This window comes from Schistocerca nitens, chromosome 8 (genome assembly GCF_023898315.1).
Source record: "Schistocerca nitens isolate TAMUIC-IGC-003100 chromosome 8, iqSchNite1.1, whole genome shotgun sequence".
Classification (NCBI taxonomy): Eukaryota; Metazoa; Arthropoda; class Insecta; order Orthoptera; family Acrididae; genus Schistocerca; species Schistocerca nitens.
The window spans coordinates 76,333,528-76,360,331 of record NC_064621.1 but is presented as its reverse complement, the minus strand read 5'-3'; the positions used below and the strand labels follow the sequence as shown (position 1 = coordinate 76,360,331).

Genomic DNA, 26,804 nt, shown 5'->3' with positions numbered 1-26,804 from the left:
GAAGTACCAATCCCAAAGGAATTAAATGCATATTAACATTACTCGTTTATACATTCTCCCTCCCTGCTTCACAAGGAAGCACAATACAGTACTGTAGTTCATAAACATTGGCAGTAGCTCCAATGACCTGTGACCTTTTGACAACTGCCAATTGGAGGCAGGAGCGATGTTTTAGCGGCCAAAAAAATGATAAAGCACATGTAGCTCGGTCACTGGTCTTTGTTTATTCATGTACGGTATAGTGTGACTTATGTGCTTGATTAACTCTCAGTGCGTGATTTTCTTTTTTGAGTTGGAGAGTGTACAAGATATGCTATAAATAAGAGGATAGTGTGGCAGTTCACTAACGAAGAAAAGTGAAACATTATTCAGAAAGAGGACAAAAATCGACACATGAAGAACGTTGATGTCGCAGGCGGTACGGGCACGACATTTTGATGTCTTACTAAATCAAACATTACTGAGAAACCACCACACAACTGAAACAAATGCAGTATATTCAAAGACTGATATATACAGAGCACAGGGCTTGGACTTCATTAACTTTACCTTTCCCTTTGTTGTAGAAGATACACAGGGAAAATTGCTGCCCTTCAGGCACAGTTTGAGCAGGCTAGGAAAGACCGGAACAGGTTAAGGAGAGAGAAGGGTAAAGAGAGGTGGGAAGTGGCAACAGGTAACAGTAGGAACAGACCTAGAACTTTGTCTGACAGCACTGTGGTGAATGTGAAGAATAAGTTTGACCCGTTGCTTCAGTTCGAAACTGATGAGCCTCCGACAGAGGTAGGTGTAGAGAGGGCACAACAAACTTTCAGTAGGAAATTGAATAAGAATTTAGGGAAGTCAGCAAAGAGAAAGAAAGTTTTGTTGTTAACTAGTTCATATTCCAGAGGGGTAGGCCAACTTTTACAGGAACACTTAGGATCAGAATACCAGGTCACAATTTTTTTTAAACCTAGTGCTGGTCTGGGTTAGGTGACAGAGGATATATGTTCACTCTGTAAAGATTTTCCAAGGAAGGCACCGTGGTTATTGTGGGTGGGCCCGGCAATAATACTGACAGAGATCCTGGGTACAATATAGAGTGTGACCTGGCAAAGATTGCATGCATCAGCAACGCAATATACCAGTGTTGAGTTTATGTCTGTTCTGGGATGCCATGACCGACCTCATTTAAACTCTTCTGTTGGGAGAGTTAATTTGGAGATGGAACGGCTACTTGGGTCGGGTGCAGGGTCACATATTGGTTTGGTTCCTGTTGATTCTCTCGATAGGTGGGATTATGCTAGACATGGCCTACACCTTAACAGGAAAGGGAAGGGTAAACTGGCTGGGCTAATAGCAGGAAATATAAGGAGGGGAGGCACTGCCATGAGTGGTAATATACCAGTGGTCATAGGTGTTGGATCAGCACCTTTTTTAGGATAAGTAGGACAGAACAAAGTCAAGTTTTGAGAGAAGTAAAGATTGAAACAAACCTTCAGTTTGAGAAAGAAATCAAACAGCATAATCCTGGCACACTGGATTAGCGAACACAACTGTTCGTTAAAAATTTACAGCAATCAGCAGAAATTTTATTTCCACCCGATTTCATCTCAGTAAATGTGAAATGCCAACTATCTTTAGTCCCTCAAAACATTCAAGGGCTTAGAAGTAAAATTAATGAACTGCTTATGTGCATTGATGAATTAGAGTCATCGAACCCAGCTGATATAATCTGCCTCTCTGAACATCATGTGCCCACTGGTATAGATATGTTAAACCTTACAGAATTTAAGTTAGTCTCTTACTTCTGTAGACAAAATATGGAGAAAGGAGTTGCCACATTTGTTAAAAACAGTTTTAAATTTAAATAATATTGACATTAATAAATTTTGCTTTGAGCAGCACATAGAAGTATGTGCAACAGAAATAGAATTTCATAATAGGTCCTTTATAATAATAGCCATATACAGAGCACCTTCAGGAAATTTCAACCTGTTCATAAACACTCTTGAAGATTTATCTCATCTAATACTAAAAAACAAAGAACTAATGGTTGCTGGCGATTTTAATATAGATGTCCTGAAAAACACTGTCAGTGAACAGTTTCTGAAATCAGTTACATTGTCATTCAATTTAATTTCAACTGTGAATTTCCCAACTAGGGTATACAAATGTTCTAAGGCTGCCATTGATAGTATCTTTACAGACAATTCTAGGCAACTAAGGCACATTAAAAAACCAGCAGTAAATGGGCTATCTGACCATGACATGCAATACCTACCATTAAATTTTGAAAATTGTCAAGGTAAACCATCTATCAGAACTGAGTAGAGAAGACCAATGAAACAGTAAAAAACTGAGAAATTTAGGAGATTGCTCAAAGAAATTAATTGGATGGATGTTTACAGCATCCAAGACACAAATGGAAAATACAAAACATTCATTAATAAAGTTAGCACCTTATTTGAAAATTGTTTTCCCCTGAAGGTAACTCAGATTAAGCAGAAGTCTAATAAGAAACCATGGATCACACAAGGGATAAAGATATCATGTGAGACAAAAAGAAACTATCTGATATGTAGGGACACCTTTGATACTAGCATTATAGCTCATTACAAAAATTATTGCAAAATATTGAAGAAGGTTATCTAGAAATCTAAACACCTGCATTGTGAGAAGAAGATAAATACATCCAGCAATAAAATAAAAACAATATGGGATATAGTTAAGTCAGAGACAGGTAGGACCAGAAATGAGGAGGAACAAATAGCTCTAAAAATAAATGAAACCCTGGTAACAAAAGCATGTTGTGTTGCAAACCATTTAAACAAGTATTTTGTCTCCGTTACAGATAGCATGGGGCTGTCAGGTTCAGTAAATAATGCAATGGAATATCTGAGACCAGTGCACACAACCAATCTCAGTAAAATGGAATTGACACTTACTTCACCCAAAGACATAGAATCCATCATTAAAGTCCTTGAAATCAAATCATTCTAGTGGTTATGATAACGTATCAACAAAGTTAATAAAAGAGTGTTCATGTGAGCTTAGTCATATCTTAAGTTATTAATGTAATCAATCACACGAACATTCCTGGACTGGCTTAAATGTGCTGAATTTATACCTCTCCAAAAGAAAGGGAACAAAGAAATGCTATCAAATTACCAACCGATCTCACTTTTGCCAGCTTTTTCAAAAATCTTTGAAAAGATTATGTACAAGTGTCTACTTACGCACCTTAGTGAAAATAACGTACTGACAAAGTCACAGTTTGGGTTTCTTAAGGGTTCCGATATTGAGAAGGCTATTTACACTTACAGTGAAATGTCCTTAATTCATTAGACAACAAATTAAGAGGCAATTGGCATATTCTGTGACCTGTCAAAGCCTTTTGACTGTGAGAATCACAGCATTCTTTTAAGTGAATTAAAATATTATGGCATCACTGGTAGTGCTGCAAAGTGGCTTCAGACATATCTTACTAATAGAAAACAAGTGTGTCATTATGTAACACTTCAGCAGTAGGTAATCAGACATCATCTGACTGGGAAGAAATTACATGTTCCCCAAGGTTCCATACCAGGCCCACTACTTTTTCTTGTGTATATTAATGACCTGTCATCTTACATTTTCAGCTGCCAAGTTTGTCTTATTTGCAGGTGATACAAACATCGCAATAAATAGTAAATCAAATATAAATTTAAAAAGTGCAACTAATCAAAATTTTACTGACATTAATAAGTGGTTCATAGCCAATTCACTGTCATTAAACTTTGAAAAGACTCAATTATATGTAGTTCAGAACTTCCAAGAGATTTCCTTCTAGTGTGTGTATAAAATATGACGACATGGAAATAGAAGTTGAGAGTGTAAAATTCTTGGGATTACAACTTGATAATAAATTCATGTTGGGAGCGACATACTAAAGAACTGCTAAAGCACCTAAACAAGTCCGTGTTTGCAATGCGAATGGTGTCAGACATAGGAGATATAAATATAAAAATACTGGAATATTTTGCTTATTTTCACTCCATTATGTCATATGGTATCATATTTTGGGGTAACTCCACAAACCGAGAAAAAATTTTTAGAGTAGAGAAGTGTATAATAAGAGTAACGTGTAGTGTAAATCCAAGAACATCATGTCGAAACCTATTCAAAGAATTGGGCATATTAACCACAGATTCTCAGTATATTTATTCCTTAATGAAGTTTGTTGTAAATAATACATCTCTTTTTTCCAACTAACTGCTTAGTACACAGCATCAATACTATGAAGAAGAACACTATACACGAAGATTTAAAATCACTTACTCTTGCCCAAAAAGGAGTCCAGTATTCAGCAACGCATATTTTCAATAAGTTACTAGCAACCATTAAGTGTTTAGTTTCAGACAAGGCACAATTTAAACGTAATTTAAAAGAATTTTTTGTGGCCAACTCATTCTATTCCACCATGAATTTCTCAACAAGTGCAGCAGACCATTTTAATGAAAATTTATTATACTTTAATTTTTGACAATACTTGGTTGTAACAGCCAAATTTTAAATCTTGTATATAATTTGACTGTTCTTAACTGAAGATCATTTAAATGAATAATTTACTTTAATTTTTGGCAATACTTGGTTGTAGTAGCCAAGTAACTAGCTACTGTGTGAATGATGGATTTAGGGGACCACACCCTGCCTATCTAAGCCATGTTAATTTAGGCAAGTATTTGACCCATTTCTGAAATACTATTTGATGCAGGACCTTAATATTTTTATTGGATGTTGCATGATGCTAATAGAGTCAACTGTACTAAAATCTACTTTATACATTTGATAGTTTTTAAGAAATACTTTTTTAAATTTATTAACATAAAATACAAAGTTTTTTCTGCAGAAAATATTTTTTGTGAACTTCCTAATGGGGGAATATTAGTGAATGTAGTACCAGAGGTGGCTTTTTATGTGATGCAGGGAGTCTGATTGATATAATGGGGCATATGTACCGAAAATTTTAGTTTGCAGGAAATTGACTTTAAAGAAAAAACTTTTGAAATTTGTTACTTCCAGCTTCTTTTTCACCTTCCTGGATGTTTGTCTTGCTTTCTTGGCCATATTAGAAGCAGACTTGTCTGCATCGGCTATCCTCATTTCATCGCAATGTTGCAGCCCAGTGATCATATTTTCACCAGGATTAATTCCCAGTTTTTTCAGTGCCCTACACTTTCCAATATTACCACAATTGAATGTAATAACAGCATCATGAACTCCTAGTTTCATTGTACGCATGCCTTTAAATACAGTTTTAGGAAGGCAGTTGCAAATTATGCTAATGAAACATTCATTTGGGTTTTGTGTCTGCCCATGCACAAATTTCCTTAGAAGGTCAGGATGAGCCAAGTCTCTGAAAATAAGTTTAATTGCTGTAATAACAGCAGCAGGAAGAGAATGCTGGTGAGAATAAGATTCTCCTGTTGCCTGAGCCCTATTGCACCACAAATTTTCTCCTGATGGACACACTCCATGACATGGCTTATCATCGGTAGAGGACTTATGGAAGAATATGATCCAAACGTCTCTCTTCATTGCCTCCCAATTTTCTTTATTTCTCCCAATTGCCTGCCCATAGTATACCTGCAAGTTTTCTATTTCAGTTTTAGTTAACCAACCCTGTCCGGTCAACAGTTTTCCATCTTCTAATTTTTTTCCTCTCATATCAACAGTTAAGTTTTCTCAGCCTTGTTCCCTAATGTTTTTGAACATAGCCTACACGTTCTATTTTGCTAATAATGGCATCTTCATAAGGCTTACAGTTCACCACATTGTTGTATGCCTTACTGTCACCATTGCCCAAATATTTGGTGTACCATACACCTCTTCTTTCTACGGAGCGAAGAAATATTTGTCGTACTCCATGAACTTCCATACCCACTTGTTCCTCTAAAATTAGCCACACAGTTGTGTTCTTTATGTTCATTGACTTTACAACTTTTGCAATATTTAGACATTATCTCCACATCTAACACTTTCCTGGTGTCTACATTCATGGCAGACACTACTCCATTCACAGAAGTATGTCCTCTTTTCCGCCAACTTCCATCAAGTGCAACTGCAATATCCGAACATCCATCATTTTCTTCCACTGCTTTTCTAGCAGCCAGTTTCATGCTTTCCTCACTAACCTCACATACTGCTTTCTCTAATATTGCAGTCACTTTTTCAAATTTATTTGCTGGTTGATATAAGTTCATCACTGAACAAAATGTTCTCCCTGTAGCCATGCCCTTGCCAATGTATCGTAAGGCATAAACTAATCTAATATTGATTTCTTAAGAGCTACTTGTATCTGGTTTTGAAGAACTCATAAATGAAATCACAGCTGAGCATTTAGTGCAAATTAAATCCAAAGCAATTGCTAGGCCTTTTCTCCCACTGGCACTCTCACAAATTTTCACACTCTGAGACTCACCACACTGTCTATATCGTACAAATTTAGATATTACATCTGATAATATTCTCAAATTTATAATAACATTACTGCGTTACTGCACCCCTTGTCACTTACAGTAAATTCATTGTAAATCTCTTGAAATGGTGAGAGCTTCTTTGATGGTACACTTGTTGAAGAATTACAATTAGAAACATCGTTGCCAAACGACATAACCTATTGTACAGAAAGCTTTATAAACTTGTTTCCTCTAAACTGTCATTTCTTGAAAATGCCTTTACATTTCGTCATCTTCAATAAACACAACAAAACACACATAAACAAGCACTGCAAACGTTAAGTATAACAACTACTCACAATCACACTTTAACAAAACTAACCGCATGTTGTTCACAAACAGCAGAAACAAAAGAATACCGGCTGTTGCATTACAAGGATAGCCAACGCACTCGGGAGTAAAATAAAGAAAAAACCCTAACGTGCAATGTAGGGGATATAAAGATCTAAAATATATGCAGAAAAATGGGTGTGGCATATAAACAAACGTGGTAGGAAAATGCTCTTTAAATGCTCGAAGAAAAATTTTTTCAGCAAAATCCTTTTCAGAGTACTTAAATAAAACCTTAATCTATCGAAATATGATGAAAACCGAAAATCGATTTTTTTCGACCTGAACCACAGTGTGGTCCCCTTAAATGAAAGCAGATGTAAGTATTAAACCTGTAAATATTAGAAGTTTAATTTTAATTCATGTACATAATTTTACTGTTTATTGGCTGAGGATCATTAAAATTAATGAAACTGAAGTTTTTCTAATTACATTTTTCTAATGTGTTTATCTGACATGTTCCATGCCCAGGAGGATCCCGTCTCTTGTGGGTCTATAGAAAGAATAATTGATCTAGTCCAATCTTTCAACTAGAGCTCCCACTTTTGTTCTCACACAACTGCACTTGGAGGCTATTTTCTTGAACGAACATCTTGCATGGTCACTGCAAGCTAAAGGCAAGATGAGCTCAATAAAGAGGCTGTTCAGCGATAAGTAATTTTCAAATTCAAGGTTTTTATACAGGTTTTTTCCAAGTTTCTCAAGGCAAATATTTCTCCATGTTGATTTTTTATTAAATTTGAGACTAAAACATCCCTTTTTCAAAGCTTTATACTGATAACTATTAGAATATGCATAATTACTTACAAATTATTACTTTAGCAGTACAAATTACAGACACACCACACTCAGTTGCCCAAGACTGCAGATGTGTGAGTTGTGTTTGCATATGAGAGAGAGAGAGAGAGAGAGAGTCCTCTAATTTTGACAAAGGCCTTAATGGCTGAAAGCTTTATTAGTGACAGTCTTTTTGTCATGCCTATACACACACACACACACACACACACACACACACACACACACACACACACACACACACGACCACAGTCTCTGGCAGTTGAAGCCACAGTACGAGCAGCAGCACATGAGGGGAGAGGCAGTTGGGTGGGGGTAAGGAGGAGGCTGGAGCGGGAAGAGGGAGGCATAGCAGGGTAGGGGTGACAGTCAGTAAAGCGCTGCTGGGGAGCATGCAGTGGTGAAAGGTTGGGGCAGCTAAGTACAGTCTGGAGGGTAGACGGAGTCCTTTCCAAAGTTCTCACATTTTGCCACAATCACAGTCAACCGTGCAGGACTTGTTACAGATATTATCTCCTCCTCCCGCTCCCTACAGCAGAAACACTTTATTGTCACCACCCTTACCAATCAGAGTCAACCAAAGAACAATGCCAAACCCTGCCTGACTCAGTTCACTCCTCCATCCAACTGTGATCCACCCCAAATGCCCCTCAATCACCCCCTGCTAACCTGCTTAATTTCTTAACCTCAAATGTTGCCTTATCACCATTCCCCAAATCCCTGAACATGCAAACTAATCTTACATCCACCGAAAGAACCACAGTCCACCTTCTAAAAACTGATGCCAACCTTATAATCCTACCTGCTGACAAAGGCTCCACCATTGTTGTTTTGAACCACAAGGATTACCCAGAAAAAGGACTCTGCCAGCTGTCAGATACATCCACCTACAAACCCTGACACAGTGGCCCCATTTCAGAAATCCAGCAAGATCTCCAGTCTCTGCTCAAATCTTTAGGACCATCCCAGAACCTCTCCCTGGAGTCCACCTCTCTCCTCAACCATACCACTCCCTGAACTAGAACATGCTTCCAAATGTCCATAAAGACAACCACCCACGACATCCCATTGTGGCTAGTTACTGTGCGCCCACTGAGAGAATCTCTGCTCTCCTAGACCAACACCTTCAGCCTATTACCCGCAATCTGCCCTCCTATGTAAAACATACCAACCATTCTATCCAACAACTCTCCACAGTTTATGTTCCTTTACTACGCAGTGCCCTGCTTGTCACTATTGATGCCACCTCCCTTTACACTAACATCCCTAACACCCATGGCCTTACCGCTCTTGAACACCTTTCCCAATGCCCGACTGATTCCAAACCAACAACCTCCTTCCTAGTCACCATGACCAACTACATCCTCACCCACAATTACCTACAAACAAATCTGGGGTAAAGGTATGGGTATCAGCATGACACCATCCTATGCCAACCTATTCATGGGCCACCTAGAGGAATCCTTGCTAAACACCCAGAATTCTAAACCCCTTCCCCGGTTCAGATTCACTGATGACTTAGTGATCTGGATTCAGGGTGAAGACACCCCATCCACATTCCTCCAGAACCCCAACACCCTCTCTCCCATCTGCTTCACTTGCTTGATCCTACTCATCGGACAGCTACCACCAATCGCATACCAAGAAGTCGCTTGGTGGTGCTTCCACAGACCCTAGCCACCTGCAGCAGTCGCATCTGCAGTTATGAGCGGTCCCTCTCAAAATATACCGAGGGTATCACTGAGGCCTTTACAGATCATAATTACCCTCCCAACCCTGCATGAAAATAAATCTCCCATGCCTTATCTTCCCAGTCACCCACCATATAGTTCCATTCCATCCTGGATTTCCCATTGTTTAAATACTATATACTGATTTACAGGCCATAAAATTACAAAATAATAAATTACAAATTCCCTTTTCACTAATATATATAAATTGTAATTTGCCGATTAAAGGGAACAAACTGCAGAAATTTGTTATAAAAATGAGAAAACCATTTCTTTAAATTTTCTATCTCTGCCAGAATCTGTGAAGCTTCACACAACATAAGAGTATGTGCTCTTTCTGTTTCTAATTCTTTGATTTCAGCTTGTTTTCAATAGTTCAATAATCATTCTTCCCTTTCTCTTTCGCCTTCCTTCACCTTATGTTTCATATCGTCTTTGTACAAAAAATGCGCATTGCGAAAACAGTTTATAAGACTTTTGTGATGTTGAAATAGACAATTCTGTTTGCATCCTGGACTGCACCATATATTTATCTTTGAGTAATAATGTCTTTTTCCTGTTTTATTTTAAGCTATTATTTCAGAGTTTACAGAAAAGCCTCAGCCACCAGAAGCAATTCCATATAAGATTATTAAACTAATTTGCTCAAAATCCCGGAATTTTGGACATGCTTTGAAGGGCTTTGAAGAGAATTTGATTACATTAATCCAGATTTCATCAAGATGATTTTCACTCTCTTGTAACATTTCATCTCATCCTTATGCTTTAATTGTCGAGTGCTAGTAATAGCATTCCATAGATTTCATGTTTTTTTGAATACAGTCGAAGAGAGAGTCCCTTTAGTCAGCCATAGTGCCAGTAGTGTCAGCGTTGTCGTAACTGCCGTCCGCTTCACGTCTGCTGTGCAGCGAACTACCTTAATTTAAGTATTAACTGTATTTTTCTTACTTGTCACTTCTTCTTCCATGTGTTTTTGCTTTTAGAAAGCTTTAATTGTCGAGTGCTAGTAATAGTGTTCCATAGATTTTGTGTTTGTTTTGAATACAGTCAGAGAGAGTCCCTTTAGTCAACTATAGTGCCAGTAGTGCTAGTGTTTGTTTTCAATACAGTCCAGAGACAGGTAGTGCTATTTTCATTGTTTTCTACAAGAAGTGGCTAGAAACCACAGTTTAGTCAACAATCAGCTGCCTTTAGTGAATTAGCAGTATAGTTAAAAACTGATTAACTCTCTAGAGTAAATTGATTTCTTAGGATGGATAGGATGTGTGACTGCTGTGTACGGACGCAGGAGGAGCTGGCCACTGTTCGCGAACAGCTGAACGTGTTGATGGCCACGGTCAGCTGTCTTCAGGCTGCTGCCTCGGATTGTAGCGGCAGTGGGGAGTCTGGTGCATCGCATGGTACACCCCAGGTGTTACATGCTTCACCCACTGTCCCTGCTGTCGAGATATCTTCGCAGGTACCGGGCGCGGTTGGGCCACCCTCTCCAAAAGGGGAGTGGCGGGTTCAGCAGCGTTCGCGGCGCACGAGGCGGAGGGTAAATGTGGAGGCTGGCCATGTGGCATCGCCCGCTCTGCCTGTGAGTGGACATGTGCCCGCTCCTTCAGCAAGGTCCGAGCAGGCACACGGGGGGAGGGGTTTATTAGTTATTGGGAGCTCCAATGTTAGGCGGGTGATGGAGCCCCTTAGGGAAATAGCGGAAAGGTTGGGGAAGAAGGCCAGTGTTCACTCTGTCTGCATGCCGGGGGGTCTCAACCGAGATGTGGAGGCGGCCCTGCCGGCGGCGATAGAGAGCACTGGGTGCATCCAACTGCAAACTGTTGCTCATGTCGGCACCAATGACTCCTGCCGTCTGGGTTCAGAGATCATCCTCAGTTCGTACAGGCGGTTGGCGGAATTGGTGAAGGCGGAAAGCCTCGCTCACGGGGTGGAATCAGAGCTAACTATTTGTAGTATCGTTCCCAGAACCGATCGCGGTCCTCTGGTTTGGAGCCGAGTGGAAGGCTTAAACCAGAGGCTCAGACGATTCTGCGGAGATCTGGGGTGCAAATTTCTCAACCTCCGCTATCGGGTGGAGAAATGTAGGGTCCCCCTGAATAGGTCAGGCGTGAACTACACGCCGGAAGCGGCTACAAGGGTAGCAGAGTACGTGTGGAGTGCACATGGGGGTTTTTTAGGTTAGAGAATTCCCTCCCTAGGCCCGACAAGATGCCTCCTGAGACGCGGCAAGGTAGGAGTAGGCAAAATGCAACAGGGAATAACAATATTAATGTGCTAATAGTAAACTGCAGGAGCGTCTATCGAAAGGTACCAGAACTGCTTTCATTAATGAACGGTCACAACGCCCATATAGTACTAGGGACAGAAAGTTGGCTGAAACCAGACGTAAACAGTAATGAAATCCTAAACTCACATTGGAATGTATACCGCAGAGACAGGCTGGACAGTGAAGGGGTGAGGCGTGTTTATAGCGATAAGAAGTGCAATAGTATCGAAGGAAATTGACGGAGATCCGAAATGCGAAATAATTTGGGTGAAGGTCATGGTTAAAGCAGGCTCAGACATGGTAATTGGATGTCTCTATAGGCCCCCTGGCTCAGCAGCTGTTGTGGCTGAGCACCTGAAGGATAATTTGGAAAATATTTCGAGTAGATTTCCCCACCATGTTATGGTTCTGGGTGGAGATTTTAATTTGCCGGATATAGACTGGGAGACTCAAACGTTCATAACGGGTGGCAGGGACAAAGAATCCCGTGAAATTTTTTTAAGTGCTTTATCTGAAAACTACCTTGAGCAGTTAAACAGAGAACTGACTCGTGGCGATAACATATTAGACCTTCTGGTGACAAACAGACCCGAAATATTTGAAACAGTTAACGAAGAACAGGGAATCAGCGATCATAAAGCGGTTACTGCATCATTGATTTCAGCCGTAAATAGAAATATTAAAAAAGGTAGGAAGATTTTTCTGTTTAGCAAAAGTGACAAAAAGCAGATTACAGAGTACCTGACGGCTCAACACAAAAGTTTTGTCTCAAGTACAGATAGTGTTGAGGATCAGTGGACAAAGTTCAAAACCATCGTCCAATATGCGTTAGATGAGTATGTGCCAAGCAAGATCGTGAGAGATGGAAAAGAGCCACCGTGGTACAACAACCGCGTTAGAAAACTGCTGCGGAAGCAAAGGGAACTTCACACCAAACATAAACAATAGCCAAAGCCTTGCAGACAAACAAAAATTACGCGAAGCGAAATGTAGTGTGAGGAGGGCTATGCGAGAGGCGTTCAATGAATTCGAAAGTAAAGTTCTACGTACTGACTTGGCAGAAAATCCTAAGAAATTTTGGTCTTATGTCAAAGCGGTAGGTGGATGAAAACAAAATGTCCAGACACTCTGTGACCAAAATGGTACTGAAACAGAGGATGACAGACTAAAGGCCGAAATACTAAATGTCTTTTTCCAAAGCTGTTTCACAGAGGAAGACTGCACTGTAGTTCCTTCTCTAGATTGTCAGACAGATGACAAAACGGTAGATATCGAAATAGACGACAGAGGGATAGAGAAACAATTAAAATTGCTCAAAAGAGAAAAGGCCGCTGGACCTGATGGGATACCAGTTCGATTTTACACAGAGTACGCGAAGGAACTTGCCCCCCTTCTTTCAGTGGTGTACCGTAGGTCTCTAGAAGAGCGTAGCGTTCCAGAGGATTGGAAAATGGCACAGGACATCCCCGTTTTAAAGAAGGGACGTCGAACAGATGTGCAGAACTATAGACCTATATCTCTAACGTCGATCAGTTGTAGAATTTTGGAACACGTGTTATGTTCGAATATAATGACTTTTCTGGAGACTAGAAATCTACTCTGTAGGAATCAGCATGGGTTTCGAAAAAGACGATCGTGTGAAACCCATCTCGCGCTATTCATCCACGAGACTCAGAGGGCCATAGACACGGGTTCACAGGTAGATGCCGTGTTTCTTGACTTTCGCAAGGCGTTCGATACAGTTCCCCACAGTCGTTTAATGAACAAAGTAAGAGCATATGGACTATCAGACCAATTGTGTGATTGGATTGAAGAGTTCCTAGATAACAGAACGCAGCATGTCATTCTCAATGGAGAGAAGTCTTCCGAAGTAAGAGTGATTTCAGGTGTGCCGCAGGGGAGTATCATAGGACCGTTTCTATTCACAATATACATACATGACCTCGTGGATGACATTGGAAGTTCACTGAGGCTTTTTGCAGATGATGCTGTGTTGTATCGAGAGGTTGTAACAATGGAAAATTGTAATGAAATGCAGGAGGATCTGCAGCGAATTGACGCATGGTGCAGGGAATGGCAAGCATGGTGCAGGGAATGGCAATTGAATCTCAATGTAGACAAGTGTAATGTGCTGCGAATACATAGAAAGATAGATCCCTTATCATTTACCTACAAAATAGCAGGTCAGCAACTGGAAGCAGTGAAGTCCATAAATTATCTGGGAGTACACATTAGGAGTGATTTAAAATGGAATGATCATATAAAGTTGATCGTCGGTAAAGCAGATGCCAGACAGATTCATTGGAAGAATCCTAAGGAAATGCAATCCGAAAACAAAGGAAGTAGGTTACAGTACGCTTGTTCGGCCACTGCTTGAATACTGCTCAGCAATGTGGGATCCGTACCAGATAGGATTGATAGAAGAGATAGAGAAGATCCAACGGAAAGAAGCGCGCTTTGTTACAGGATCATTTAGTAATCGCGAAAGCGTTACGGAGATGATAGATAAACTCCAGTGGAAGACTCTGCAGGAGAGACGCTCAGTAGCTTGGTACGGGCTTTTGTTAAAATTTCGAGAACATACCTTCACCGAAGAGTCAAGCAGTATATTGCTCCCTCCTACGTATATCTCGCGAAGAGACCATGAGGATAAAATCAGAGAGATTAGAGCCCACACAGAAGCATACCGGAAATCCTTCTTTCCACGAACAATACAAGACTGGAATAGAAGGGAGAACCGATAGAGGTACTCAGGGTACCCTCCGCCACACACCGTCAGGTGGCTTGCGGAGTATGGATGTAGATGTAGATCTTCAATTCTTTTTTCTCTGCAGATCTCAAAAAATTCAACTTTGACATGGTCTGCCTTTGAATCCTACATTCCTCCATTTGATACCAAAATTTCGGGACATATTGTCAATCTTCTTTAAGCTACTTCCCAGATTTAATACAATTTCTGGATTCAAGCAGGAAATCGCATGTGGTTAAGTCGTTTTTGAGCGATGATCTTTCTTGTAACTTCTCTACTGTGCCAATTATGCATGTTTGCATATTTTCCTTTAGCAACAATATTTCCTCTTGAGATACAGTTCTAATTTTTTTCAGCACACTTCTTGTAGCAAAAACCAGATTGAAGTGTACACTAGTGTCCTATATGCAGTCTCCTACCACACGTTCCTAAAATTCTCCCAATAAACTGACCTTGACCATTCGCCTTTCCTAACACATTCCTCAGATGCTTCTTCAATTTCATATCGCTTTGCAGTGTTTGGCCCAGATATTTACACAACATGAATGTGTCAAGCAGGCAACTACTGATGCTGTATCCGAACATTGTGTGCTTGTTTTTGCTATTCATCTGCATTAACTTCCATTTTTCTACGTTTAGAGCTAGCTGCCATTCATCACACCAACTGGATATTTTGTCCAAGTCACCTTGTATCCTCCTACAGTCACTCAACTTCGTATGCCATAACATCATCTGTGTAGTCCTATCTTCACAGGTGTTTGAAGAATGTGTTACATTTCAGAAAAACCGAATCTAAGCAACATGTTCTTGTTCATGATTTATGATGATGCATATAGGACACTAGTGTAACCCATTCTTGAGTTCTGCTTGAGTGTTTGGGATCTGTACCTGGTGAGAATAAAAGAAGACATCAAAGCAATTCAGAGGCAGGCTGCTAGATTTGTTGCCGGCAGGTTTGAACAACACGCACGTGTTATAGAGATGCATCGGGACCTCAAATGGGGATTTCTGGAGGGAAGGTGATGTTCTTCCCAAGGAACACTGTTGAGAAAATTTAGAGAACTGGCTGACTGCAATATACATTGCATGACAGTAAGATACGAGAAATTAGGGCACATATGGAGATCTACATCTACATCTACATCTATACTCCACGAGCCACCTTACGGTGTGTGGCAGAGGGTACTTATTGTACCACTATCTGATCCCCCCTTCCCTGTTCCATTCACGAATTGTGCGTGGGAAGAACGACTGCTTGTAAGTCTCCGTATTTGCTCTAATTTCTCGGATCTTTTCGTTGTGATCATTACGCGAGATATATGTGGGCGGTAGTAATATGTTGCCCATCTCTTCCCGGAATGTGCTCTCTCGTAATTTCGATAATAAACCTCTCCGTATTGCGTAACGCCTTTCTTGAAGTGTCCGCCACTGGAGCTTGTTCAGCATCTCCGTAACGCTCTCGCGCTGACTAAATGTCCCCATGACGAATCGCGCTGCTTTTCGCTGGATCATGTCTATCTCTTCTATTAATCCAACCTGGTAAGGGTCCCATACTGATGAGCAATACTCAAGAATCGGACGAACAAGCGTTTTGTAAGCTACTTCTTTCGTCGATGAGTCACATTTTCTTAGAATTCTTCCTATGAATCTCAACCTGGCGCCTGCTTTTCCCACTATTTGTTTTATGTGATCATTCCACTTCAGATCGCTCCGGATAGTAACTCCTAAGTATTTTACGGTCGTTACCGCTTCCAATGATTTACCACCTATGGCATAATCGTACTGGAATGGATTTCTGCCCCTATGTATGCGCATTATATTACATTTATCTACGTTTAGGGAAAGCTGCCAGCTGTCGCACCATTCATTAATCCTCTGCAGGTCTTCCTGGAGTACGTACGAGTCTTCTGATGTTGCTACTTTCTTGTAGACAACCGTGTCATCTGCAAATAGCCTCACGGAGCTACCGATGTTGTCAACTAAGTCATTTATGTATATTGTAAACAATAAAGGTCCTATCACGCTTCCTTGCGGTACTCCCGAAATTACCTCTACATCTGCAGATTTTGAACCGTTAAGAATGACATGTTGTGTTCTTTCTTCTAGGAAATCCTGAATCCAATCACAAACCTGGTCCGATATTCCGTAAGCTCGTATTTTTTTCACTAATCGTAAGTGCGGAACCGTATCAAATGCCTTCCTGAAGTCCAGGAATACGGCATCAATCTGCTCGCCAGTGTCTACGGCACTGTGAATTTCTTGGACAAATAGGGCGAGCTGAGTTTCACATGATCTCTGTTTGCGGAATCCATGTTGGTTATGATGAAGGAGATTTGTATTATCTAAGAACGTCATAATACGAGAACATAAAACATGTTCCATTATTCTACAACAGATTGACGTAAGAGAAATAGGCCTATAATTATTCGCATCTGATTTATGACCCTTCTTGAAAATGGGAACGACCTGCGCTTTCTTCCAGTCGCTAGGTACTTTACGTTCTTCCAGAGATCTACGATAAATTGCTGATAGAAAGGGGGCAAGTTCTTTAGCATAATCACTGTAGAATCTTACGGGTATCTCGTCTGGTCCGGATGCTTTTCCACTACTAAGTGATAGCAGTTGTTTTTCAATTCCGATATCGTTTATTTCAATATTTTCCATTTTGGCGTTCGTGCGACGGCTGAAGTCAGGGACCGTGTTACGATTTTCCGCAGTGAAACAGTTTCGGAACATTGAATTCAGTATTTCTGCCTTTCTTCGGTCGTCCTCTGTTTCGGTGCCATCGTGGTCAACGAGTGACTGAATAGGGGATTTAGATCCGCTTACCGATTTTACATATGACCAAAACTTTTTAGGGTTCTTGTTTAGATTGTTTGCCAATGTTTTATGTTCGAATTCGTTGAATGCTTCTCTCATTGTTCTCTTTACGCTCTTTTTCGCTTCGTTCAGCTTTTCCTTATCAGCTATGATTCGACTACTCTTAAACCTATGATGAAGCTTTCTTTGTTTCCGTAGTACCTTTCGTACATGATTGTTATACCACGGTGGATCTTTCCCCTCGCTTTGGACCTTAGTCGGTACGAACTTATCTAAGGCGTACTGGACGATGTTTCTGAATTTTTTCCATTTTTGTTCCACATCCTCTTCCTCAGAAATGAACGTTCGATGGTGGTCACTCAGATATTCTGCGATTTGTGCCCTATCACTCTTGTTAAGCAAATATATTTTCCTTCCTTTCTTGGCATTTCTTATTACACTTGTAGTCATTGATGCAACTACTGACTTATGATCACTGATACCCTCTTCTACATTCACGGAGTCGAAAAGTTGCGGTCTATTTGTTGCTATGAGGTCTAAAACGTTAGCTTCCCGAGTTGGTTCTCTAACTATCTGCTCGAAGTAATTCTCGGACAAGGCAGTCAGGATAATGTCACAAGAGTCTCTGTCCCTGGCTCCAGTTCTGATTGTGTGACTATCCCATTCTATACCTGGTAGATTGAAGTCTCCCCCTATTACAATAGTATGATCACGAAACTTCTTCACGACGTTCTGCAGGTTCTCTCTGAGGCGCTCAACTACTACGGTTGCTGATGCAGGTGGTCTATAGAAGCATCCGACTATCATATCTGACCCACCTTTGATACTTTACTTAACCCAGATTATTTCACATTCGCATTCGCTAATAACTTCACTGGATATTATTGAATTCTTTACTGCTATAAATACTCCTCCACCATTGGCGTTTATCCTATCCTTGCGGTATGTATTCCATTCTGTGTCTAGGATTTCGTTACTGTTCACTTCCGGTTTTAACCAACTTTCCGTTCCTAATACTATATGCGCACTATTTCCTTCAATAAGCGATACTAATTCAGGAACCTTGCCCTGGATACTCCTGCAGTTTACCAATATTACGTTAACTTTTCCTGTTTTTGGTCTCTGAGGACGGGCGTTCTTTATCAACGATGCTGATGTTCTCTCTGGTAAGCCGTCAGGTATTTTATCGTTTCGCCCAAGGGGGGGTCCCTCTAACCTAAAAAACCCCCGTGTGCACGCCACACGTACTCTGCTACCCTAGTACCTGCTTCCGGTGTGTAGTGCACGCCTGACCTGTCTAGGGGGGCCCTACAGTTCTCCACCCAATAACGGAGGTCGATGAATTTGCAACCATTATAGTCGCAGAGTCGTCTGAGCCTCTGGTTTAGACCCTCCACACGGCTCCAAACCAGAGGACCGCGATCGACTCTGGGCACTATGCTGCAGATATTAAGCTCAGCTTGCACTCCGCGTGCGATGCTGGTTGTCTTCACCAAAACGGCCAGCCGCCGGAAGGAACCAAGGATGGCCTCAGAACCCAAGCGGCAGGTGTCATTCGTTCCGACATGTGCTACTATCTGCAGCCGGTCACACCCAGTGCGTTCAATAGCTGCCGGAAGGGCCTCCTCCACATTACGGACGAGACCCCCCGGCAAGCACACCGAGTGCACACTGGCATTCTTCCCCGACCTACCCGCTATTTTCCTGAGGGGCTCCATAACCCGCCTAACGTTGGAGCTCCCTATAACTAATAGGCCCGCCCTCTGTGACTGTCGGGACCTTGCCGGAGAATCGGCCACTGGCCCAACAGGCGAGGCATCCTGTGGTGGCTCGGAAACGATGTCATCACCACTAGGAAGCACCCCGTACCTGTTGGAAAGGGGTAAGGCAGCTGCCACGCGGCCAGATCCCACCTTCGCCTTTCGGCCAGGCACACGCGAGCCCACCACTGTCCGCCATTCACCCTGGAGTGATGGCTGACCGGTAAGATGCTCACTGCCGGAAGACGCAGCGACATCAGGGGTTCCATGTGATTCCAAGGCCACCGAAGTAGGCATAGGTCTCACCACAGTTGTCCCAACGCCACTACGAGCCGACGCCTGCGCCTCGAGCTCGATGAGCCTAACAGACAAAGCCTCCACCTGCCCCCGAAGAGTGGCCAATTCTCCTTGCGTCCGCTCACAACAACCACAGTCCCTACACATGACTATGTTTACCCTACTCTATACGGTGACAAATTCCCAAGATAATCTTCTGATGAGCTACTCTGATAATCAAGAAACACTCACTGAAATACGAGACGCGAAAACTACGCTAGGTTTTCCCAGAAAAACTATTTAAAAGCTAAGCGCAGCAAATAAGTACAAAATAAATTTCTCTCCTAACGATCAAGAACTGTTAGTTTCTATGCAGAGCAGATAAACACAAATAGAATCCCTTCCTTAGTGGAAGGTCGTAAACAAAATGCAAAATAAACGCTTTATACAAACAGTACTCGCTGCTGCTGGTGCTCTCGCTCTGGCTGTCACAAGACAAGATATAAGGGCAATCGTTTTTCCCTCGTTCTGTTTGCATGTGGAACAGGAAAGGAAATAACTAGTAGTGGTACATGGTACCCTCTGCCATGTGCCATAACGTGGATTACAGAGTATTGATGTTGATGTATGCAGTGTCGTGTAATTAGTTCAGTTAGGTTAATATGTATAGTATACTAAGAATTTTAACAATGAAAATCTATATTGCCAGTAGTGATTCACTAATGGGAATAAGCAAAATGAACGATGCTCCAGTCAATTAAAGGGTGTGTACACATACAGGAAAAAAAAATAATTCTTGTATTCTTCTCGGATTTCTCAGTTAAAAATACAGTTTTTCTCAGTTTTAATATGCTCTTTTCTGTCTTAAGTGGAAATACACTTTCCCTCAGAGCTATAAAACTTGTCAATCCTTTGAATAGTGAAGGATTTATACACTGGCATGGAACTTCCTGGCATTTTAGGAAATGCAGCCCAGTAAAAAAAAAAATGTGCTTTAGACAGATCTTTGACGGGTGGCAACATTTACATTGCATATTTTTGTATTACTAAAGTTCAAACACAAATTCCACCAATTACAGCACTGTAGCTTCCTAAGAAGTGAAATCAAAATTGCAACACACTCTTGTCAGCCAATCATAGCTCATGTCACACTTATCTCATTCAGAGCATAGCAGCCCATTGCAACATCACTGTTACATAATGGGACACACAAATAGGGAAAGTTAATGGTTTAAATTATTATACAAACAGTACAAGAACAACTAAGCTTTTAAAATATTATTGGTCATCAAAAATATTTTGCAATTTTTTCTGAAGATGTGGTTACACAGGATCTTCAGAGCACATCTTATTTGCAGCATCTGAATCTTTCTAGCAACCACAATTAAAAATTTCACTGTTGTACACCAAACCTTTCACAACTCCCCACTATTTTTTGAAAGATAATTACACTTTCTGTCACTGGTTTTGTATAATTTGTAATCTATGAAAGAACTGTAACAAATATGAAAAGTAACCTTGAAATTTTCTCTCTTTTAGCATTTGTTAGCCTTTTAAAATATATCAAATGCAAATGTGCCATTAAAATATTAAATAACGGCATAAATGACTTGTCTTCTCGGCCCAAAATCTTCCTAAGTGGCTGGTCCTCAGTGTTTTGAAGGCGAGTCTAATGCTCTGTGATTTACGAAATTCATTGCACATTCTCACACGTAACATAATTCATCTTGGGTAAAAGAATGTTTACTTTGAAAGTAATGCTTCACAAATCAACATTCACGATATTTTCCTGCAACCTCTTAGAAATGTAAACAGTTGTAACATCACGCTCATTGAAACGAGACCCACAAGAAAGATGTGTTGAAAGCAGTTTGTTATTACCAAGTACTGCATAGTCTTTGACACATTTTGTTGTCGACAGACGGTTGTGTGTGCACAGAGTTTTGTTGTTGTTTGTAAATGGTGCATTTTCTTCACAACAGAAGTTTTTATTTTGGTGTTATTCTCTCCTTTATGTTTTATTGCTACACTATTTTTCTGCAGTAGCGGATTAAAGTAAAATTCTTTGTTAGGGTATCAGTTCTCCCAGCCGTAATTACAAAAATTTTACCAAAAACTAAAACAATGAAAAATTTCAGGAATTCTCAGACTTTTCCTGGGTTTCTCCCAGATGAAAAAATTCCCAGGTTTTTCCCAGAACATATAAACCCTGTATTAAGCACATCTGTGTAAATACTGCCTCTCTTTGTGAATAAATAAAATTGTTAATTTAAAGGAAGGTCAGTGTTGACCGTAATATTGATGGTTTATTGATAGCAAAATCGATTTTCAATCACATAGTGATCATCTTCAGCGCTGGAAGTTAAAAATACAACATAGCAATCAGTGAACAAAAAACAACAACAACAACAAACAGCTATGTGATATTTTTGACTTCCAGCACTGAAGATGATCACTATGTGATTGAAAATTGATTTTGCTATCAATAAATCATCAATATTATGGCCAACGCTGACCTTCCTTTTAATTTAACATATATGGTCTTTGTGCACACAGTACTCCATGGAGTCGCCAATCAAATAAAATCGTCACATGCCAGCTTTGTATTTATTAATTTGTTTTTATTTACTTACTTTGTTTTAGGCTGTGGTGTCCCTCTATTAACCAGATACTTTATGTGTACATAATGTTATGTTTTGTGTGTTACATAACAATATTGATATTGTTACGAAAAGTGAAAATGAACATAAACAGTATACGCAACTGGATAAAAAGTCAACTCAAATTGAAGTTAAATGCTGATATCTGAATCTTTAAGATACATTCCTAAAATGTGCGTTCACATTTTGGAGGCTCATGTCACATAACATACCTGCATTCCAATTGGCTGTTGGCTTACCGTATTTACTCGAATCTAAGCTGCACCTGAAAAATGAGACTCTAAATCAAGGAAAAAAAAATTTTCCGAATCCAAGCCGCATCTGAAATCTGAGACTCGAAATTCAAGGGGAGAGAAAAGTTTTAGGCTGCACCTCCAAATCGAAACAGAGTTGGTCCATTGTAATATGATACACAATTTAGGTCGAATGAATGACGATACAGCTACAGTAGTTTGGTTCGAGTAGTAAGCTTAGCAGTAAACTTTACCAGGTAGCCATTGCTATGCATCAGGCGCTCCGTCCGTATTTATATAGGTACCCTTCCTTTTTCACGTGCTTCGTCTGGTTTGAATTGATTGCTTATTTTTCTTTGATCTGATAAGTGCCGTTCTCTTTGTTATAGGTGTTTATGCCACTCTAAGCTGAAAATGCATTACTGTACTGTGTCATGCACTGTTTGTCGCATTCTGATAATGAGTGTTTACGGCCCTGTCACCACTCGCGGCATAGCTTGCTTTTGTACACGCTACCGCCGCTTACAATTAAAAAAAGAAGAAGAAGAAGAAGAATGGGAGAGAGTGAGAGAGAGAGAGAGAGAGAGAGAGAGAGGAGAATCGTCTCATTAGCGAAAAATGGCAAGAGACTGCTATTTGTTGTTACTAACACTGCTGCTTTCTTCGACAATGATCAACAACCACCAAATAATAGACTGCGTGTGATATAAGATGTTCTGAACGAGAGTTTAGCAAAAATTTTTCTCCGTTTGAAAATCTTTGCAGATGCCTCTTTAGTACATAACATTCTGCAAAGAAATTATAGTAATCTTAGATTTAAAAATCTAGTCAATTGCCGTGCTTCATTTCTGACTGTATCACTATTACGCATAAGAATAATATGAATATAAATGTAGTGGACTGTTAAGGCAGCCAGTCCACAGTGAAGTAGCCGAAAGGGCACGCGTCAACTCACGCCGTCTGGCGTTAAGTCTGGAACAGGATTTGTAATGAATGTGATAAAGAAAAGAACGTAGCTACTAGAACACTTAACTTTTATATTGTCCTTTGGTATACAGCATTCTGGATGATACAAGTGAGGCTCTATCTTGAGGTACATGCAATGGTACAAATGGTTAATGGCGCCTTGCTAGGTCGTAGCCATTAACTTAGCTGAAGGCTATTCTGTCTCTCGGCAAATGAGAGAAAGGCTTCGTCAGTGTAGTCGCTAGCAACGTCGTCGTACAACTGGGGCGAGTGCTAGTCCGTCTCTCGAGACCTGCCGTGTGGTGGCGCTCGGTCTACTATCACACAGTGGCGACACGCGGGTCCGACATGTACTAATGGACCGCGGCCGATTTAAACTACCACCTAGCAAGTGTGGTGGCTGGCGGTGACACCACAATAAACATGAGATGATATGTATATTCTTCCGCGTTTGCTGTTGTCTCACTCTAGTTTCGTAGTCTATTAGGCAGACAGGATTTAAATGAGATGGCAGCAAACACGAAACAATACATGGCAACATGTTTATATTCATATTATTCTTATTGTGAAGAGAATACTGCATGTGATTCACAATTCATAAAAGTTCCTATTAGCAACCATCTCTTCTCACAGGTAGAAAAAATTCAGAATGTAGAGTTGGCCATATTGACAAACATCCCAAACAGTCTTGCCAGTCGGATTTTCGTAGTACATTGAAATGCTGCAACATTCGAAGATGAACAATACGGAATTTGTATTTACTTCGTTGGACAATGTATGAAAATGCAGTGGTCGAAACTCTGGGCAGAGAAAAATTCACGTCTTCCACATTTTTTTTTTTTTAATTTATTTACTGATGCAGAGGTTTTGGCATCAGTATTTATCTTTGTGCCTGCAAAGCATGCCTGTGAAGCGCTACATATATTCGACGGCAGAAGTTAGTTGTGGCGGCACCTACCAACATTTTTCAGAACTTCCGCTTACTTTGCACTCGATTCTAAGCCGCAGGTGGTTTTTTGGATTACAAAAACCGGAAAAAAGTGCGGCTTAGATTCGAGTAAATACGGCAAGTGTAGACTCCAGCAGCTTAGATGTCGCCAATGTCACTATATTTGAAATATTTTTGTTTTTGTACACTGTGGCATAACTTTCAGTTTCTGGGTGTGATATCCCCAATATGTTCTCAAAAAGGCATGTTTTGAATTATAGTTTATTGGTATAGCATGTCAGAAAGAGTGGCATTTCGAGATTACATAACAAGCCAAATGGACTACTTTTAATTACGCATTTTCACCACTAAAAAAAATCAAATCATTACCAAATTCGTATTTTTTGGTACTACATATTCCTACTCATGATGTTCAAAATCTGGGGTCCTTTCAAAAACGTACTTACAAGATTCTATTGTAATGCTCTCTAAGAAAGTTAACTGAAAGCTACAATGAACAACTTACTCATGAGTAGTGTGCTCTTGCAGATATAACAAGATCTGCCAGTGTCTGAGAGACCCGGTCAATCCATTCTAGACTGAAATAAACATAAATTCTCGCATCATAGTGCAATTTTTTTCATCTGATGCCATTTCACTGATGGACCTGTCAGTTTAAACTGATGCTGTCACCAGTAATCAAGCCTGGTTCCACAGCATGAACAACGCTGAAATGCTTTATTTTAGCTACGGAGGGCAATAATTAAGTTTATGGCTTTAGTAAAATGAGTAAAAACCCAAAGAAGGCAACTGATGTCTGATGTGTCAAGGAGGACGAAATGACATGCCACTGTGTGGATAAATGTTCTTGAAGTGTCACTGAAGTGAGGCATAGACTGGGGAAGGTTACAAAGGAGAAGCAGGTCACTCTGGTCCCAAGATGAGAGGGATTCACCTACTGTGACTACTTTTTACAATTTAAACAAGTATCTAGTTGTAACATCATATTAATAAGGAAACACAAAGTTCAGGGTTGTTATAGACATTTAAAAAGATCTAGATGCAAGAGATTTGTGCACTTTGGAAAACACTCAGATTCTGTAATAAAACGTTAGAATCTTAGTTTTCACTACAAGCAGTGTAACCTATTTCTTGCTTACTCTTTTAATGTGTCCTATAATAACTGTTATTCTGAATTGCTGAAATTAAACAATGAATGTTACCTACCTTGCTGAGGAACATAATCACGGCTGTTGGAAACAGGCACAGTTAATTCTCGTTTATGAGCTGATGGAGGACCAAGCAAATCTCTACTCATGTGGGCTGATGAAGGAGCCCAAGAATTTCTCTTGTCACCACTGCAACCCACACACACACATGCCCTGTAAATAAAATATGAAGTAAAACTAATTTGCACATAACCAACCAGTGGAAAATCCAGGATGAAATTATAATGTGAATATTAAAACAGACTGCTACCCACCACATCGAGGATGAGTTGTACAGCAGACAAGCACATTTAATAGGAGACTGTTTGATTCTACTATTAAATGTGACTATCTACTGTTCACTGCCTGCTCTACGTGATGGTACCCTAATATTCAAATCAATACAAATTAAATGCAAAAAACCATAAAATATAGATCCAATGCATGACAGGATTCCAACAACTGCGCATTAGTAATTTAAACATACTGAACTGGAAAGAAGATTTTTTGTTTAATATTTATACAATGCAAGAAACTATTACTCAGCTGAGTGACCTCGGCATGTATCTAGATCTACATACATACTCTGCAAGCCATCATACAACGTGCAGCAGAGGGTACCCCATGCCACTACTGGTCATTTCTTTTCCTGTTTCACTCATAAATAGAGTGATGGAAAAACGACTATCTATATGCCTCCATATGGGCACTAATTTCTCTTACCTACATGGGTGAATGACAACTGTACATTGGCAGCAGTAGAATTATTCTGCACTCAGCTTCAAATACCATTTATCTAAATTTTCTCAATAGTGTTCCTCGAAAAGAATGTCTCCTTCAAACCAAGGATTTCCATTTGAGTTCCCAAAGCATCTCCATAACACTTGCACGTTGTTCAAACCTACCAGTAAAAAATCTAGCAGTCACCCACTGAATTTATTTGATGTATTTCTTTAATCTGACTTGATGTGGATTTCAAACACTAAAACAGTACTCAAGAATGGGTCACATTGGTGTTACACATGCACTCTCTATAAATGAGCTACACATTCCTAAAATTCTCCCAATAAAATGAACTCAACCATTGACCTTCCCCACTGCAATTGTTACACAATCATTTCATTTCATATTGCTTTGCAACGTTACGCATTCTATTTAATCAATGTCAAGCAGCACACTGCTAATGCTAGTAATTGTATAGATTACATTATACTGTCAAAAACTGATTGTTTTCATTGTTATACAATACTAATGCTGTACTCCAACAGTACGAGATTGCTTTTCCTGCTTATCTGCGTTAAATTACAATTTCCTACATTTAGCTCTAACTGCCAAACTAGATATTTTGTCTAAGTCATCTTGTTTTCCCCTACAGTCACTCAGTGATGACATCATTCCATACACCACATCATCAACAAACAGCCACAGATCATTTATGCAGGTACAAAATAACAGTGGTCCTGCACACGTCTTCCTTGTCTCTGATGAACACTTGCCATTGATGACAGCACACTGGGTTATTTTACATAAGAAGTCTTTGAGGCACTCATATATCTGGGAACCTATTCTGTACACTTGTGCCTACATGGAGCACTACGACA

At 40.2% G+C, this 26,804-nt stretch overlaps 1 protein-coding gene across 4 annotated transcripts in view; it reads right to left on the bottom strand.

Moving 5' to 3' along the window:
• Window positions 1-26,804, bottom strand: part of LOC126199290 (homeodomain-interacting protein kinase 2) — a 236,852-nt gene that overhangs the window by 38,914 nt on the left and 171,134 nt on the right. For all 4 annotated transcript variants that reach the window (XM_049936110.1, XM_049936112.1, XM_049936113.1 and 1 more), the window contains one exon: window positions 25,223-25,377. In XM_049936110.1, the coding sequence (XP_049792067.1) occupies window positions 25,223-25,377 (155 nt within the window). The remainder of the gene's footprint in view (window positions 1-25,222; window positions 25,378-26,804) is intronic.